General features: G+C 49.1%; 3 protein-coding genes across 5 annotated transcripts; all 3 read left to right on the plus strand.

Moving 5' to 3' along the window:
- Positions 1 to 990: 990 nt before the first annotated feature.
- Positions 991 to 3,590, plus strand: LOC107281480 (uncharacterized). Of its 2 annotated transcripts, XM_066312407.1 has the most exons (3): positions 1,011 to 1,126; positions 1,384 to 1,889; positions 3,457 to 3,590. In XM_066312407.1, the coding sequence occupies exons 1-2, from the start codon at positions 1,112 to 1,114 to the stop codon at positions 1,861 to 1,863; spliced, it is 495 nt and encodes a 164-aa protein (XP_066168504.1). In that variant the 5' UTR covers positions 1,011 to 1,111; the 3' UTR covers positions 1,864 to 1,889; positions 3,457 to 3,590. The 2 variants fall into 2 exon arrangements, with proteins under 2 accessions (XP_015644792.1, XP_066168504.1); XM_015789306.3 differs by lacking the exon at positions 3,457 to 3,590 and having other exon boundaries at positions 991 to 1,126; positions 1,384 to 2,051.
- On the plus strand, positions 3,084 to 4,150 carry LOC107281481 (uncharacterized). The gene is made up of 2 exons (XM_015789307.3): positions 3,084 to 3,199; positions 3,457 to 4,150. The coding sequence occupies exons 1-2, from the start codon at positions 3,185 to 3,187 to the stop codon at positions 3,934 to 3,936; spliced, it is 495 nt and encodes a 164-aa protein (XP_015644793.1). The 5' UTR covers positions 3,084 to 3,184; the 3' UTR covers positions 3,937 to 4,150.
- Positions 4,151 to 6,281: 2,131 nt separating this feature from the next.
- Positions 6,282 to 9,302, plus strand: LOC4343616 (internal alternative NAD(P)H-ubiquinone oxidoreductase A1, mitochondrial). Of its 2 annotated transcripts, XM_066312408.1 has the most exons (4): positions 6,282 to 6,420; positions 7,145 to 8,051; positions 8,154 to 8,380; positions 8,480 to 9,302. In XM_066312408.1, exons 2-4 carry the CDS (start codon positions 7,208 to 7,210, stop codon positions 9,095 to 9,097), a joined length of 1,689 nt encoding a protein of 562 aa, XP_066168505.1. In that variant the 5' UTR covers positions 6,282 to 6,420; positions 7,145 to 7,207; the 3' UTR covers positions 9,098 to 9,302. The 2 variants fall into 2 exon arrangements, with proteins under 2 accessions (XP_066168505.1, XP_015644788.1); XM_015789302.3 differs by lacking the exon at positions 6,282 to 6,420 and having other exon boundaries at positions 7,095 to 8,051.
- The last annotated feature ends 3,647 nt before the right edge of the window (positions 9,303 to 12,949 follow it).

Here is a 12,949-nt window from a genome sequence, read left to right on the forward strand (position 1 = left end):
CACATTGAATTCCCTTCAAATCTCACGAATTAACAGACCTCCCTAGGTAAGAGATTGGTGGGAATTGGACCCTTAATTCTCCCAAACACTCTCGAATTTTCAAGTATTCCAACCAAACTACAGACTTATACTCTCGAAAATAATACTCCCATTTTCCATCAACAACTCCTGAAGCCGCCGGCCGCCACCGTACTCGTATATTCCTCTCCACCCGTGTGTCGCGTCGATCGCCGTCGGCGGCGGGCGGCGGCAACTTCTGGTTTATGGAGAGGAACAACTAGGGTGGGCCGGTGATTGGTCCAGTTTCGACTAAACGGCCCAATTGGTTCATGGCCCAGGCGCATCTTAGGGGTTCGGAGATTTCTTCTCCGTACCCCGTCGAAACATACGCATTCGCCGTTGTGGTGCCCTCGTATCGTATTACCGGACACCTACGAGGAACCATCTTCGCTGTGTGATGCTTGGCAACTCGCCGGTGTTCTTTCCCTCGAGGGTCGGCGCGACTACGATGTTGTCTACCGTTCATATCGACGTCGATCATAGCTCCACAATAGATTAGGGCACTATGTGAAAAAAGAAAAGCAAAATTATGCCAAAATTAAGATTAGGCCAAGGATTTTGAGTAAGAGGTGTGTACAATTCTCGAGTCATGAATTCGTGATCATGGGCACTTCACCTCGTAGAAGTTGAGATTACACACTAGGCTGCGTTTGGATCCTCGGCAATAAACATACTAGCCTCGCTTAGTAAGGTGAGCTGTTTGGCACTGCAGCTAAAATGTTGCTACCGTGGGCAAGATTACCTCATTTTAGCTAAAATGTTTATTGGGCTTTAGCTGCAATGGGCTAGCCCATGCTTATCAGGCTAGGAAAGCCGATCAAGGGATCTGCGCGCGCATGGCACGAGTAGACACCGACCTGCTCCCATCAATTCCATTGACCCACGGCCCAGGCAAGCCCACTGGCTTAGCTAGTTAGCTTCTCCCCAATCCTGCAGATCTTCTCGTCTTCTTCGACGGTTCAATCCAACGCCTGGTGGTCTCTCTTCGTAGGGGTTCGGGACTTGGGAGGTCTGCGTCGTCGCCGTTGCTGGTCGACGAATCGCGTCACCCATGGCGCATAAAGGGGTAAGCCTACTGTTTCCATGTATCTAAAAATTAATTGAGAAGTTGTGTCAGTATTGGGACGACCTCAAGGTGTTCGATAGAATGCCCAGAAGACTCAACATGCCGCTGCTTCGTCCTATGCGCCAACACAAGCTTCACCACGAACACCAAACACACGAATTCCACCACTCTACCAATATAGGTTTTAGCATTGCACGCGGCCACTCCATGATGCGCTTATTCTACGGTGACTAACGACCAGAACCGATTGATTGCAGCCCGACGTGCCTGTTGTCAGTGGCATCAACAGCGGCAGCACGGTGAAGCTCAAAGACCTCGCCCCGGCGGCCACCAACAACGTGAACACGACGTTCATCGTGCTCGACAAGGCGGCCAGGGCGCCGCCGCCGCCGCCGCACGGCCGCGCCGACGCGAGGGAGGAGACGTGCCTGGCGCTCGTGGCCGACGAGACGGCGGCGGCGCACTTCCTCCTGTGGGGCGCCGAGCGCGACGCGTTCGAGCCGGGCGACATCGTGCGGCTGACCGGCGGCATCTTCTCCTACCACAGGAGCAACAGCCTCGTGCTGCGGGCCGGGCGGCGCGGCCGCGCCGAGAAGGTGGGCGAGTTCACGATGCTGTTCGTCGAGACGCCCAACATGAGCGAGGTGAAGTGGGTGCGCGACCCCGGCGACCCCAGGAGGATGGTGCAGGAGGCCGTCGTCTCGCCGCACTCTCAGGTCTTCAAGCCGCTGCAGTGACTGACTGACCGACCAACCAACCTAAGGTTTGGTTCTTCTGTCACTGAATTTTTTTGTGGCACCGTTGTACAATTGCTCAATGTCGATTAAGGTGTGATTAGCTCATAAAACCCTGCTTTGATTAAGGGCAAATTAAACTGGATGATTGAGAGAGAGAAAAAAAAAACTCGTAGGGCATGTTTGGCATAGTCTCCATCCTTTGTTTGGTTTCACATTGAATTCCCTTCAAATCTCACGAATTAACAGACCTCCCTAGGTAAGAGATTGGTGGGAATTGGACCCTTAATTCTCCCAAACACTCTCGAATTTTCAAGTATTCCAACCAAACTACAGACTTATACTCTCGAAAATAATACTCCCATTTTCCATCAACAACTCCTGAAGCCGCCGGCCGCCACCGTACTCGTATATTCCTCTCCACCCGTGTGTCGCGTCGATCGCCGTCGGCGGCGGGCGGCGGCAACTTCTGGTTTATGGAGAGGAACAACTAGGGTGGGCCGGTGATTGGTCCAGTTTTGACTAAACGGCCCAATTGGTTCATGGCCCAGGCGCATCTTAGGGGTTCGGAGATTTCTTCTCCGTACCCCGTCGAAACATACGCATTCGCCGTTGTGGTGCCCTCGTATCGTATTACCGGACACCTACGAGGAACCATCTTCGCTGTGTGATGCTTGGCAACTCGCCGGTGTTCTTTCCCTCGAGGGTCGGCGCGACTACGATGTTGTCTACCGTTCATATCGACGTCGATCATAGCTCCACAATAGATTAGGGCACTATGTGAAAAAAGAAAAGCAAAATTATGCCAAAATTAAGATTAGGCCAAGGATTTTGAGTAAGAGGTGTGTACAATTCTCGAGTCATGAATTCGTGATCATGGGCACTTCACCTCGTAGAAGTTGAGATTACACACTAGGCTGCGTTTGGATCCTCGGCAATAAACATACTAGCCTCGCTTAGTAAGGTGAGCTGTTTGGCACTGCAGCTAAAATGTTGCTACCGTGGGCAAGATTACCTCATTTTAGCTAAAATGTTTATTGGGCTTTAGCTGCAATGGGCTAGCCCATGCTTATCAGGCTAGGAAAGTCGATCAAGGGATCTGCGCGCGCATGGCACGAGTAGACACCGACCTGCTCCCATCAATTCCATTGACCCACGGCCCAGGCAAGCCCACTGGCTTAGCTAGTTAGCTTCTCCCCAATCCTGCAGATCTTCTCGTCTTCTTCGACGGTTCAATCCAACGCCTGGTGGTCTCTCTTCGTAGGGGTTCGGGACTTGGGAGGTCTGCGTCGTCGCCGTTGCTGGTCGACGAATCGCGTCACCCATGGCGCATAAAGGGGTAAGCCTACTGTTTCCATGTATCTAAAAATTAATTGAGAAGTTGTGTCAGTATTGGGACGACCTCAAGGTGTTCGATAGAATGCCCAGAAGACTCAACATGCCGCTGCTTCGTCCTATGCGCCAACACAAGCTTCACCACGAACACCAAACACACGAATTCCACCACTCTACCAATATAGGTTTTAGCATTGCACGCGGCCACTCCATGATGCGCTTATTCTACGGTGACTAACGACCAGAACCGATTGATTGCAGCCCGACGTGCCTGTTGTCAGTGGCATCAACAGCGGCAGCACGGTGAAGCTCAAAGACCTCGCCCCGGCGGCCACCAACAACGTGAACACGACGTTCATCGTGCTCGACAAGGCGGCCAGGGCGCCGCCGCCGCCGCCGCACGGCCGCGCCGACGCGAGGGAGGAGACGTGCCTGGCGCTCGTGGCCGACGAGACGGCGGCGGCGCACTTCCTCCTGTGGGGCGCCGAGCGCGACGCGTTCGAGCCGGGCGACATCGTGCGGCTGACCGGCGGCATCTTCTCCTACCACAGGAGCAACAGCCTCGTGCTGCGGGCCGGGCGGCGCGGCCGCGCCGAGAAGGTGGGCGAGTTCACGATGCTGTTCGTCGAGACGCCCAACATGAGCGAGGTGAAGTGGGTGCGCGACCCCGGCGACCCCAGGAGGATGGTGCAGGAGGCCGTCGTCTCGCCGCACTCTCAGGTCTTCAAGCCGCTGCAGTGACTGACTGACTGACTGACCAACCAACCTAAGGTTTGGTTCTTCTGTCACTGAATTTTTTTGTGGCACCGTTGAACAATTGCTCAATGTCGATTAAGGTGTGATTAGCTCACAAGACCCTGCTTTGATTAAGGGCTAATTGAACTGGATGATTGAGAGAGAAAAAAAACTCATACGGATACTGATGCAAGGAGTTTTTAGAGATATATTGTACTTTCTAGGAGGTGGAACAAATAACCAATACGGAAAATATCGTACTTCTAGAAGCGTTGAATGAATAACCAAGAGTAAAATACACCAGCGGTCCTTAAACTTGTCGGGAGGTTTTACTTAGTTCCATGAACTTGTAAAGCGCACATCGAGTTCTCTAAACTTGGTTTATTGTATTATTCTCGTCCAAAGCCGCGTTTGACCCTGGTCTTGCCTACGTGGCACGCCACGTGAACGATAACATGGATTTTTTTTATTCTTTTCTCCCTTCTTCCTTCTTTTTTCACCACTGCAACAACCCCTCCCCTCGTGCCGCCTCTCACCACCGACGAGAAAAAAGAAGGAAGAAAGAGAAAAAAGAAGGAAGAAGGGAGAAAAAAATAATAAAAATTCCATGTCATTGTCCATGTGGCGTGCCACGTAGGCAAGACCATAGTCAAACGCGGCTTTGGATCGGGATAATACAATAAACCAAATTTAGGAACCTCAATGTGCACTTTGCAAATTTGTAGACCTAAGTGAAACCTTCTGACAAGTTTAAGGACCGTTGGTGTATTTTACTCAATAACCAATATGTGAAATTGTTTTCATCCATTGAAGAAATGTTTTTTTACATGTCAGTTAGATATAGATAATCAACAGAACAGAATCCCCATGAATCCCCATGGTGTCCGTAGTTTAGTCCAAGGGTTTGTTCACTTTGATGCTATTTTCAATCATACCATTTTTTTTGTCGAGTTGCTAAAAAAATATCTGCGTTTAGTTTGTTGCCAAATTTAGTTAATACATAAGAAATCATGCTAAAATTTTAGCAATCTTGCCAATATTTTGGCATTGCCAAAACTTGGTAAGGTTTATTTTGGCTACAATCTAAACAGTCCCTAATTTTCTCCATTACCTATTAAGGTTGTGTTCTTTTCCCCTCCACCCAACTCACTTCCCTTCCTTTTCACATACACGCTTTTCAAACTGCTAAACGGTGTATTTTTTATAAAAGTTTTCTATATGAAAGTTTTTTTGAAAAATCATATTAATTCATTTTTCAAGTTTGCAGGTTAATACTTAATCTCACCATAATCACATGCTTTGTTTTCGGGAGGCAACGTTGGGAACCTGGCCTCTTGAACGCAACCTAAGAGTACAATCTTACATAGTTTTAGGCCTTGTTGAGATCCCAAAAAAATTTGGCAAAAAACGTGGGAAAAAAATCACATGCATTGAGCATTAAATGTGGGAAAAAATCAATTGAACAGTTTGCATGTAAATTGCAAGACGAATCTTTCGAGCCTAATTACGCCATGATTTAATAATGTGATGCTATAGTAAATATTTGCTAATGACGGATTGATTAGGCTTAATAATTTCGCATCGTAGTTTACAGACAGAATCTGTAATTTGTTTTGTTATTAGTCTACATTTAATACTTCAAATGTGTGTTCATATACTTCAAAGTTTTTACACCCAAAAAACTAAACACACCCTTAGTCTAAGATAAATTTTCTCCGTGTAATGCCGCCTTTTCAAAAGCCTTATCTTATCCGCTAAAATTTAAATTTTCAACTTTAAATTTGAAGTTGATTTTAAGATTTTTCATCGAAGTTTTTTTAGTCTTCCCTTTTAGATCGTTATGAACACGTATATATAAGTTTTATTCATAAATTATTTTTCGTTTGCCCGTTTTTCTTATTCCACGTACCACGATGGAGCCACGAGTGTCCAGACTTGAATGAAATAATTACCCCCTCCAGATCCAAGCAAGTTCAAGAGCCATTCAATCAAAAAAAAAAAACTCAACCTAAAAAAACTTAACCTAGCAGAGGTCATCCCCTTCCTGGATATATGGTAGTCAGGGTTGATTTTTTTTTCTTGAGACGGAGGGAGCGAAGCAAACGAATCTCCACCGTCCGATCAAACAGCGTCTCATACTTAAGGTGGTGTTTGAAAGTCCTACAGGTAGACGAAATGAATCCTACCCAGGAAGAAAGAAATTAAAGCGGGGCCCATCCAGCCCGTGCCGTGGGACGTGCGTTTTCTTCTTCTTGCAGCACAAGCCGCGGCCGTGAGATCTTCCGGCAAGCACGGGGAAGGCTCGCGCTTATAAAAAGAAAGAAACAGATCTTTTCGGTTAAATAAATTTTAATCAAGAAAAAGAGAGAGAAAGGCTTCTCTTCTTCTTCCTCGTATTGCTGCTGCTGCTTTTGGTCTCCTCCGGTGAAAGCGACGGGCCGTGATGGTGCAGCTGCCGTCGCGCTCGTGGTGAAATCTTGGACACTGCCGGTAATTTCTTGTCATTTTTTCCCCTTCTTTTCCTCGAGTCTGGGTGGATTACGCACGCACACAAAAAAAGAAAGCTGGGGTTTCTCTTCAATGCGATTCGAGGGCGAATGGGGATGACGCACGAAGCCCCTGCGGCGGGCGGGCGAGACGACGAGCGATCGAATATCCTCAGGTTTTATTTTCTTTCCACGCCGTTCGCTTCCCGCAATCTTGTTTCCTACGTACGACGATGACGAGTCCACTCGGAATATCCCCGGAGGAATCCATGGTGGATTCAACGAATCATCAAAACTACCAAACCGTGGAGTAGTGTGTGTGTGCCGTACTGTTGAAGTCTGGCCGTTTCGCTGGGTCGCGATCTTGTGCAGCACACGCCGGCCCGAGAGAAGGTTCCGATTCCCATCTCTCAGCCAGTTTTCTTGGAGAAGAAACGTTGTTGTACACTTTATTATGTATGGCGTGATAAATTTGGAGAGTTCGTTTGCTCCAAAATTCTTGGGGGAGGGAGATTGGTCAACACCGATGTGCTTCTAGTACTTCTCTTTTCTCACTGGGCTCCATTTTCCAAGGAAGAAAAATGCGAAGCCAAGTCTCGTTTCGTTCGTGTATCATGTTTTTTTTTGGGTCGCTTTCTTTGTGTGTGTATATATATTCCTCGTGCTGTTGTTGCCATCAGATCAGTTTTGTGAGATTCAAATTGACAACTCTTTGAATTGATCTGCAGGTTCTCGTGGTAATTCTGTAGTTGTTTTTTTTTCGAGTTCTTGTGTGGGGCGAAGCGAAGCAGATGGCGTGGTCGAGGATTGCGAGGGGCTCGCAGCTCACGCAGCCGCTCTCGAGGATTCTCGCCGAGGGCAACGCGGCCGCCACCCCGGCGGCGTACGCGCTGCGCAATGCGGCGGCGCTGGGCCAGCGCGCCTCGTCGGCGTCGGCGTCGTCGTCGTTCCACAGCCTCGCGTTGGCGGGGCTTGCTGACAAGTACGCGGCCGGCGCTGCCGGGCGGCTCCAGCCGAGCAGGGGGATCAGCACGACGTCACCTGCGCTGCGCCCCGCGGCGGAGGCGGCGGCGAGGGTGGTGGAGTGCTCGGACGCCGCCGACGAGGCGGCGGCGGCGGCGGCGGTGCCGGACCTCGGGCCCACGCGGCCGGGGGAGAAGCCGCGCGTGGTGGTGCTCGGGACGGGGTGGGCGGCGTGCAGGTTCCTCAAGGACGTGGACACGCGCGCCTACGACGTGGTGTGCATCTCGCCGCGGAACCACATGGTGTTCACGCCGCTGCTGGCGTCGACGTGCGTCGGCACGCTGGAGTTCCGGTCCGTCGTGGAGCCCGTCAGCCGCATCCAGTCGGCGCTCGCCACCCGCCCGGGCTCCTACTTCTTCCTCGCCTCCTGCACCGGCATCGACACGGGGCGGCACGAGGTGCACTGCACGGCGGCGGACGGCGACGGGCTCCCCGCCAACCCGTACAACTTCAAGGTGTCGTACGACAAGCTGGTGATCGCCAGCGGCTCCGAGCCGCTCACCTTCGGCATCAAGGGCGTCGCCGAGAACGCCATCTTCCTCCGCGAGGTCAGCCACGCGCAGGAGATCCGCCGCAAGCTGCTCACCAACCTCATGCTCTCCGAGAATCCAGGTACGCTTTCAACCACACCTTGCATTTGCACCTCGTCCATGGCGTCCATGGCGATGGTTGCTCGATCAGTTCTTGATCGTTTTGGTGAATGATGGTGTGTAGGCTTGTCGGAGGAAGAGAAGAAGCGCCTCCTGCACTGCGTCGTCGTCGGCGGGGGTCCGACCGGGGTGGAGTTCAGCGGCGAGCTCAGCGACTTCATCACCCGCGACGTGCGGGAGAGGTACGCTCACGTCAAGGACTACGTCAAGGTCACCCTCATCGAGGCCAACGAGATCCTCTCCTCCTTCGACGTCGGGCTGCGCCAGTACGCCACGGACCACCTCTCCAAGGTACTACATGACCGAGACGATAGGAAAGATTAGTCGTTCTTCGTTCCGCTATATCGACTAACTTTTTTTTTTTTTGGTTTTAACACTAAATCGTTGCAGTACGGCGTGAACCTGGTGCGCGGCGTGGTGAAGGAGGTGAAGCCGAGGGAGATCGAGCTGAGCGACGGGAGCCGCGTGCCGTACGGCGTCCTGGTGTGGTCGACGGGCGTGGGGCCGTCGGAGTTCGTGAGATCGCTGCCGCTCCCCAAGTCCCCCGGCGGGAGGATCGGCGTCGACGAGTGGCTCCGCGTGCCGTCGGTGGAGGACGTGTTCGCGCTGGGCGACTGCGCCGGGTTCCTGGAAGGGACGGGGCGGGCCGTGCTGCCGGCGCTGGCGCAGGTGGCGGAGCGGGAGGGGAGGTACCTGGCGCGGGTGATGTCGAGGATCGCGGCGCAGGATGGCGGCAGGGCGGGGCGCGCGGTGGGGAGCGCGGAGCTCGGGGAGCCGTTCGTGTACAAGCACATCGGGAGCATGGCGTCGGTGGGGAGGTACAAGGCGCTGGTGGACCTGAGGGAGAACAAGGACGCCAGGGGGGTGTCCATGGCCGGGTTCGTCAGCTGGCTCATGTGGCGGTCGGCGTACCTGACGAGGGTGGTGAGCTGGAGGAACAGGTTCTACGTGGCGGTCAACTGGGCCACCACGCTCGTGTTCGGCAGGGACAACACCAGGATCGGCTGAATTTTTTTGTCGGGATTTGGCTGGAACGTGTGTTCAGTTCTCTGAATAATCCACACGTTCTGGAAGAGAGGGATTGGAAGATTCTTTTTTTTTTACTACTTGTTTTCTTAATTAAATTTCATCTATGTAAGTGATGATTTATTAATTGTTTTATACGGTTGAATAGTAAGCGTCCATGGAAAATATTGGATGCTTCACCAGTCCACTGCACTCACTCCTCCACCAAGTATCAACATATAATCATCGTCTACACGACTCGAAATGTTAATGGCCGTGATATAACCCTTTCTACAGGGTAAGATAATAAGAACTTCTCGAGCATAACTATGTGGTGCGTCACAGGAAGAGATTCCCCTTGATCTATTTGGGTCGATCTGTTTGGATCAAGGCACACTTTGCAGTCCTCGGGCGTCCATAGTCTTTGTCCCCAACCTGCCATGACCTGGTTCTTGGGTGGTGGCTTTGGTCCCATGTATGTGATAACATACAGGACGTGTGGCCATCTCCGAACAATCTAGGGGCACACTTCATCTCTGAACAGTTCTAGGACACACTTCGACTCAAGCCGGTTGATCCAAACAGAGTTTCGAGCATTCAACTTTTTTTAAAAAAGTTTGGATCGAGCCAAGAGCTCTAGACTAGGGAGGTGTTAGCCCACAACCAATACAGTCTGACATCTTGACTTTTTTCCCACTGTCCAACCCCCAACCCGGAATATTAATCCGTATGTGCAATGTCGTGTTTAAGCCTGCCAGTGGGCTAGATTTTATTGGGCGAAATGGATTGGATGTTGATTTGGATGGTGGTGGTTGGATTCAAATGGGCTGATATTAATTTTGGATTGGAGCGGGTTGGCCTGTGAAGAATTGCGGTTTGGGCTGGAGTGGATGCGGGTTGGCCTGTGAAGACTATCCATGGATTCAGCCCATGGGTTAGCCTCCAAAACAAACCGAACTATCCCCACTCCACTCCAAACCCTACACTCCCCGCACGCGCCTGTGCGCAGTGCGCCGCCGCGCACTGCCGCCGCCGCCGCCACAACCGCGCGCCGTCACCGCCGCGTGCCGTCACCGCCGTTCGCTGCCACCGCCGAGCGCCGTCACCGCCGTTCGCCGCCACAGTCGCCGGACTCACTCAAGAAGGTGACTCATCTTTCATGTTTCTTGAAGTGGCGTTCTCTCTCTGCTTGGTCGAGCTCCGCTGATATATGTTCTTGCTGTGGGCAGGGAGGTGGCAGATCTGCGGTTGCGTGACCTCCATCTTGGATCTCGGTGAGCTGGGGGGACTGTTCTTGGAAGTGGTTCCTGGGAGCATCCTGGTATGGTACCTTGGCTATTTTTGTGCTTTTTCTTTGTTTCGATTTTTAGATAATGTGGGTTGGTTCGATTGGAGATGCTGAAGAGTGGTGGGTTTCTGTTGGGTTTAATGCCGCAGCTGGTGTCCCATCTTAGTTGTCTCATGTGATACATACTCTGCTGGATTGTAGTATGTGTGCCATCAGACATCAGGATTAGTCACAATAATTAGGTCTTAACTCTTGAAAGGTAAAGACTTATGAAGCTATTGCCAAATTAGCAGTACCAATGTCTCATCTAACCTTGAGAAGTCATCTAGATCTCTGGTATACTGCAATGCTACTGAAAAAGAAAAAAAAAAGATGTTGGAGATTTGAACAAATTGGAATTACACAAATTGATTGCTAGCAATGTTCTGTTATTCGCAATTAATTCTGTCAGATGGTTGTTTATAATATATCAGTGCAATTGCACCCTTTCCCAAGTCCCAACCTCTAAGTCATGTTTATTAAGCATGCAGCTTTTTTGCTGCTTAATGGTGACTGTTGAGCGCATCTAGAAAATCCAGCACTTAAACTTTTAAGCTGTTGGTCAAAGGATAAAACATTTTGAATGTCAGTTCATTCAGTCCCATATAACTACTAATCTGTTGATTTAGGTGGCTGTCTTTCACTGTATAACAGGTTGCTGTTGGGTATGCTTATCATTTCACTAGTTTTTAGCACAAGTAGTAAATGTAAATATTAATTCTGCACAAGTAGCAAATGTAGATATTAATTTTCTATTCTTGTCAAACACAGGTTTATTAAACATGTCTATGCAAAATTCTGAAAGTTCATCTGCCAATAGTTCTAGTCATGAGCTGCCTTCACAAACACGTAAGAGAGCAAAAGTGTGGGAACATTTTGAGCAGGAGCTTGTCATGATAGATGGTCTTCCAAAAGCACAATGCAAATATTGTGGCTTAATGTTGTCAGCGACTAGAAAATCAGGAACTAGCCATCTCATAAACCATATTTGCGAATCTTGTCCACTAGTTGATGGTGAAGTTAGAAATAGGTTTATATCAACAGTTAGGAAACAACCCGTGGAAAATTTTGTGTTTGATCCTAAAAAGACTGAAGAGTTGATGATAAAATATTTCATCCATGCTGAGATACCATTCCATAAAATTGAGGATCCCTACTTGGATGATTGGATGGCATCCATGCAGCCAACTTTTAAACTTGTGGGTCGTCAATCAATCCGCGACAAGATTTACAACTATTACAATAGGCTGAAACAAGAATTGCATGCTGAATTAGAGAATCTTGATTCGCGTGTATGCCTAACATCGGACATGTGGACCTCAAATCAAAACCTAGGATACATGGTTGTCACAGCCCACTATGTTGATGCTGAATTCAAAATGAAAAAGAAAATTATAAGTTTGAAGCCTGTGAAGTATCCACACACTAGCTTTGCAATTGAAGAAGCCATGATGAGGTGTTTGACTGAGTGGGGCTTGAGTAGCAAACTGTTCACCTTAACTTTAGACAATGCTAGTAACAACACCGCTGCTTGTCAAGAATTAGTGAAAACTCTCAAGGATGAGTTGCTTTGAGTGATCCTGATTGGCAAACCAGCGATCTTTTAAAACGATTGGCTGCTCCTATGCACACCAAGTTTGCAAAATATTGGGATGAAAAATTGGCAAACAACTTCAATTTGGCACTTGTCATTACCACTGTGTTAGATCCAAGAAGGAAAAGAGACTATTTGGATTTCTTTTATGAGAAGGTGTCTCCCCATGGTTCTAATGTTGAAAGTAAAGTGGACTCTATTATAGAGGAGATGAAATCATACTTTCATGTATATGAAGGAATTGCAAGAAGAAGGGGTGTATCCTACATGTCACAGTCTAGTGAGAGAGTTAGTGTTGTAGGCTCACCTGTTTTGGGAAAAAGAAAGCTAGAGCATGAATTCACCCTCTTCAAGTCAAACCGGAAGGTTGCACGTACTCAGAAGTCAGAGATTGATACATATTTAGAAGAAGTATGTGAGGATGATAGTGAGGATTTTGATGTTTTGGCATGGTGGAAGAAAAATTCCAAAAAGTTTCCTGTGTTGGCAATTATGGCTCGAGACTTTCTTGCAATTCCACTTAGCACCGTGCCCTCAGAGTCCGCTTTCAGCAGTGGAGGAAGGATTCTTGGAGACACAAGAAGCTCATTGACACCAGAGATGCTCGAGGCACTTGTTTGTGCAAAAGATTGGCTACATAGAGCCAAAAAACAAGGGGATTAAAGGTATAATATCTCACGCCTTGTATTTCGTCTCAGACTTTGTGGTCTGTGCCATATAAATAGTAATTGTAGATGTGTTTTCATTTTATATTGTTTGATTAGTCACAAAATCTAGATTAATTTGTCTGAGTGCCCACCAGTATTACTAATATTTGTGCCAAATTTTCTTTGATCTAGGTTCGTACTGAGTACTGACCATATGATGTTTTGTGAAGAAGGTTTGGTATGATGGCTGTTTTTTTTTTACAATGGTGGGGTCCCTGTGCTCAGTA

The sequence above is a fragment of the Oryza sativa genome, chromosome 7, assembly GCF_034140825.1.
Source record: "Oryza sativa Japonica Group chromosome 7, ASM3414082v1".
Classification (NCBI taxonomy): Eukaryota; Viridiplantae; Streptophyta; class Magnoliopsida; order Poales; family Poaceae; genus Oryza; species Oryza sativa.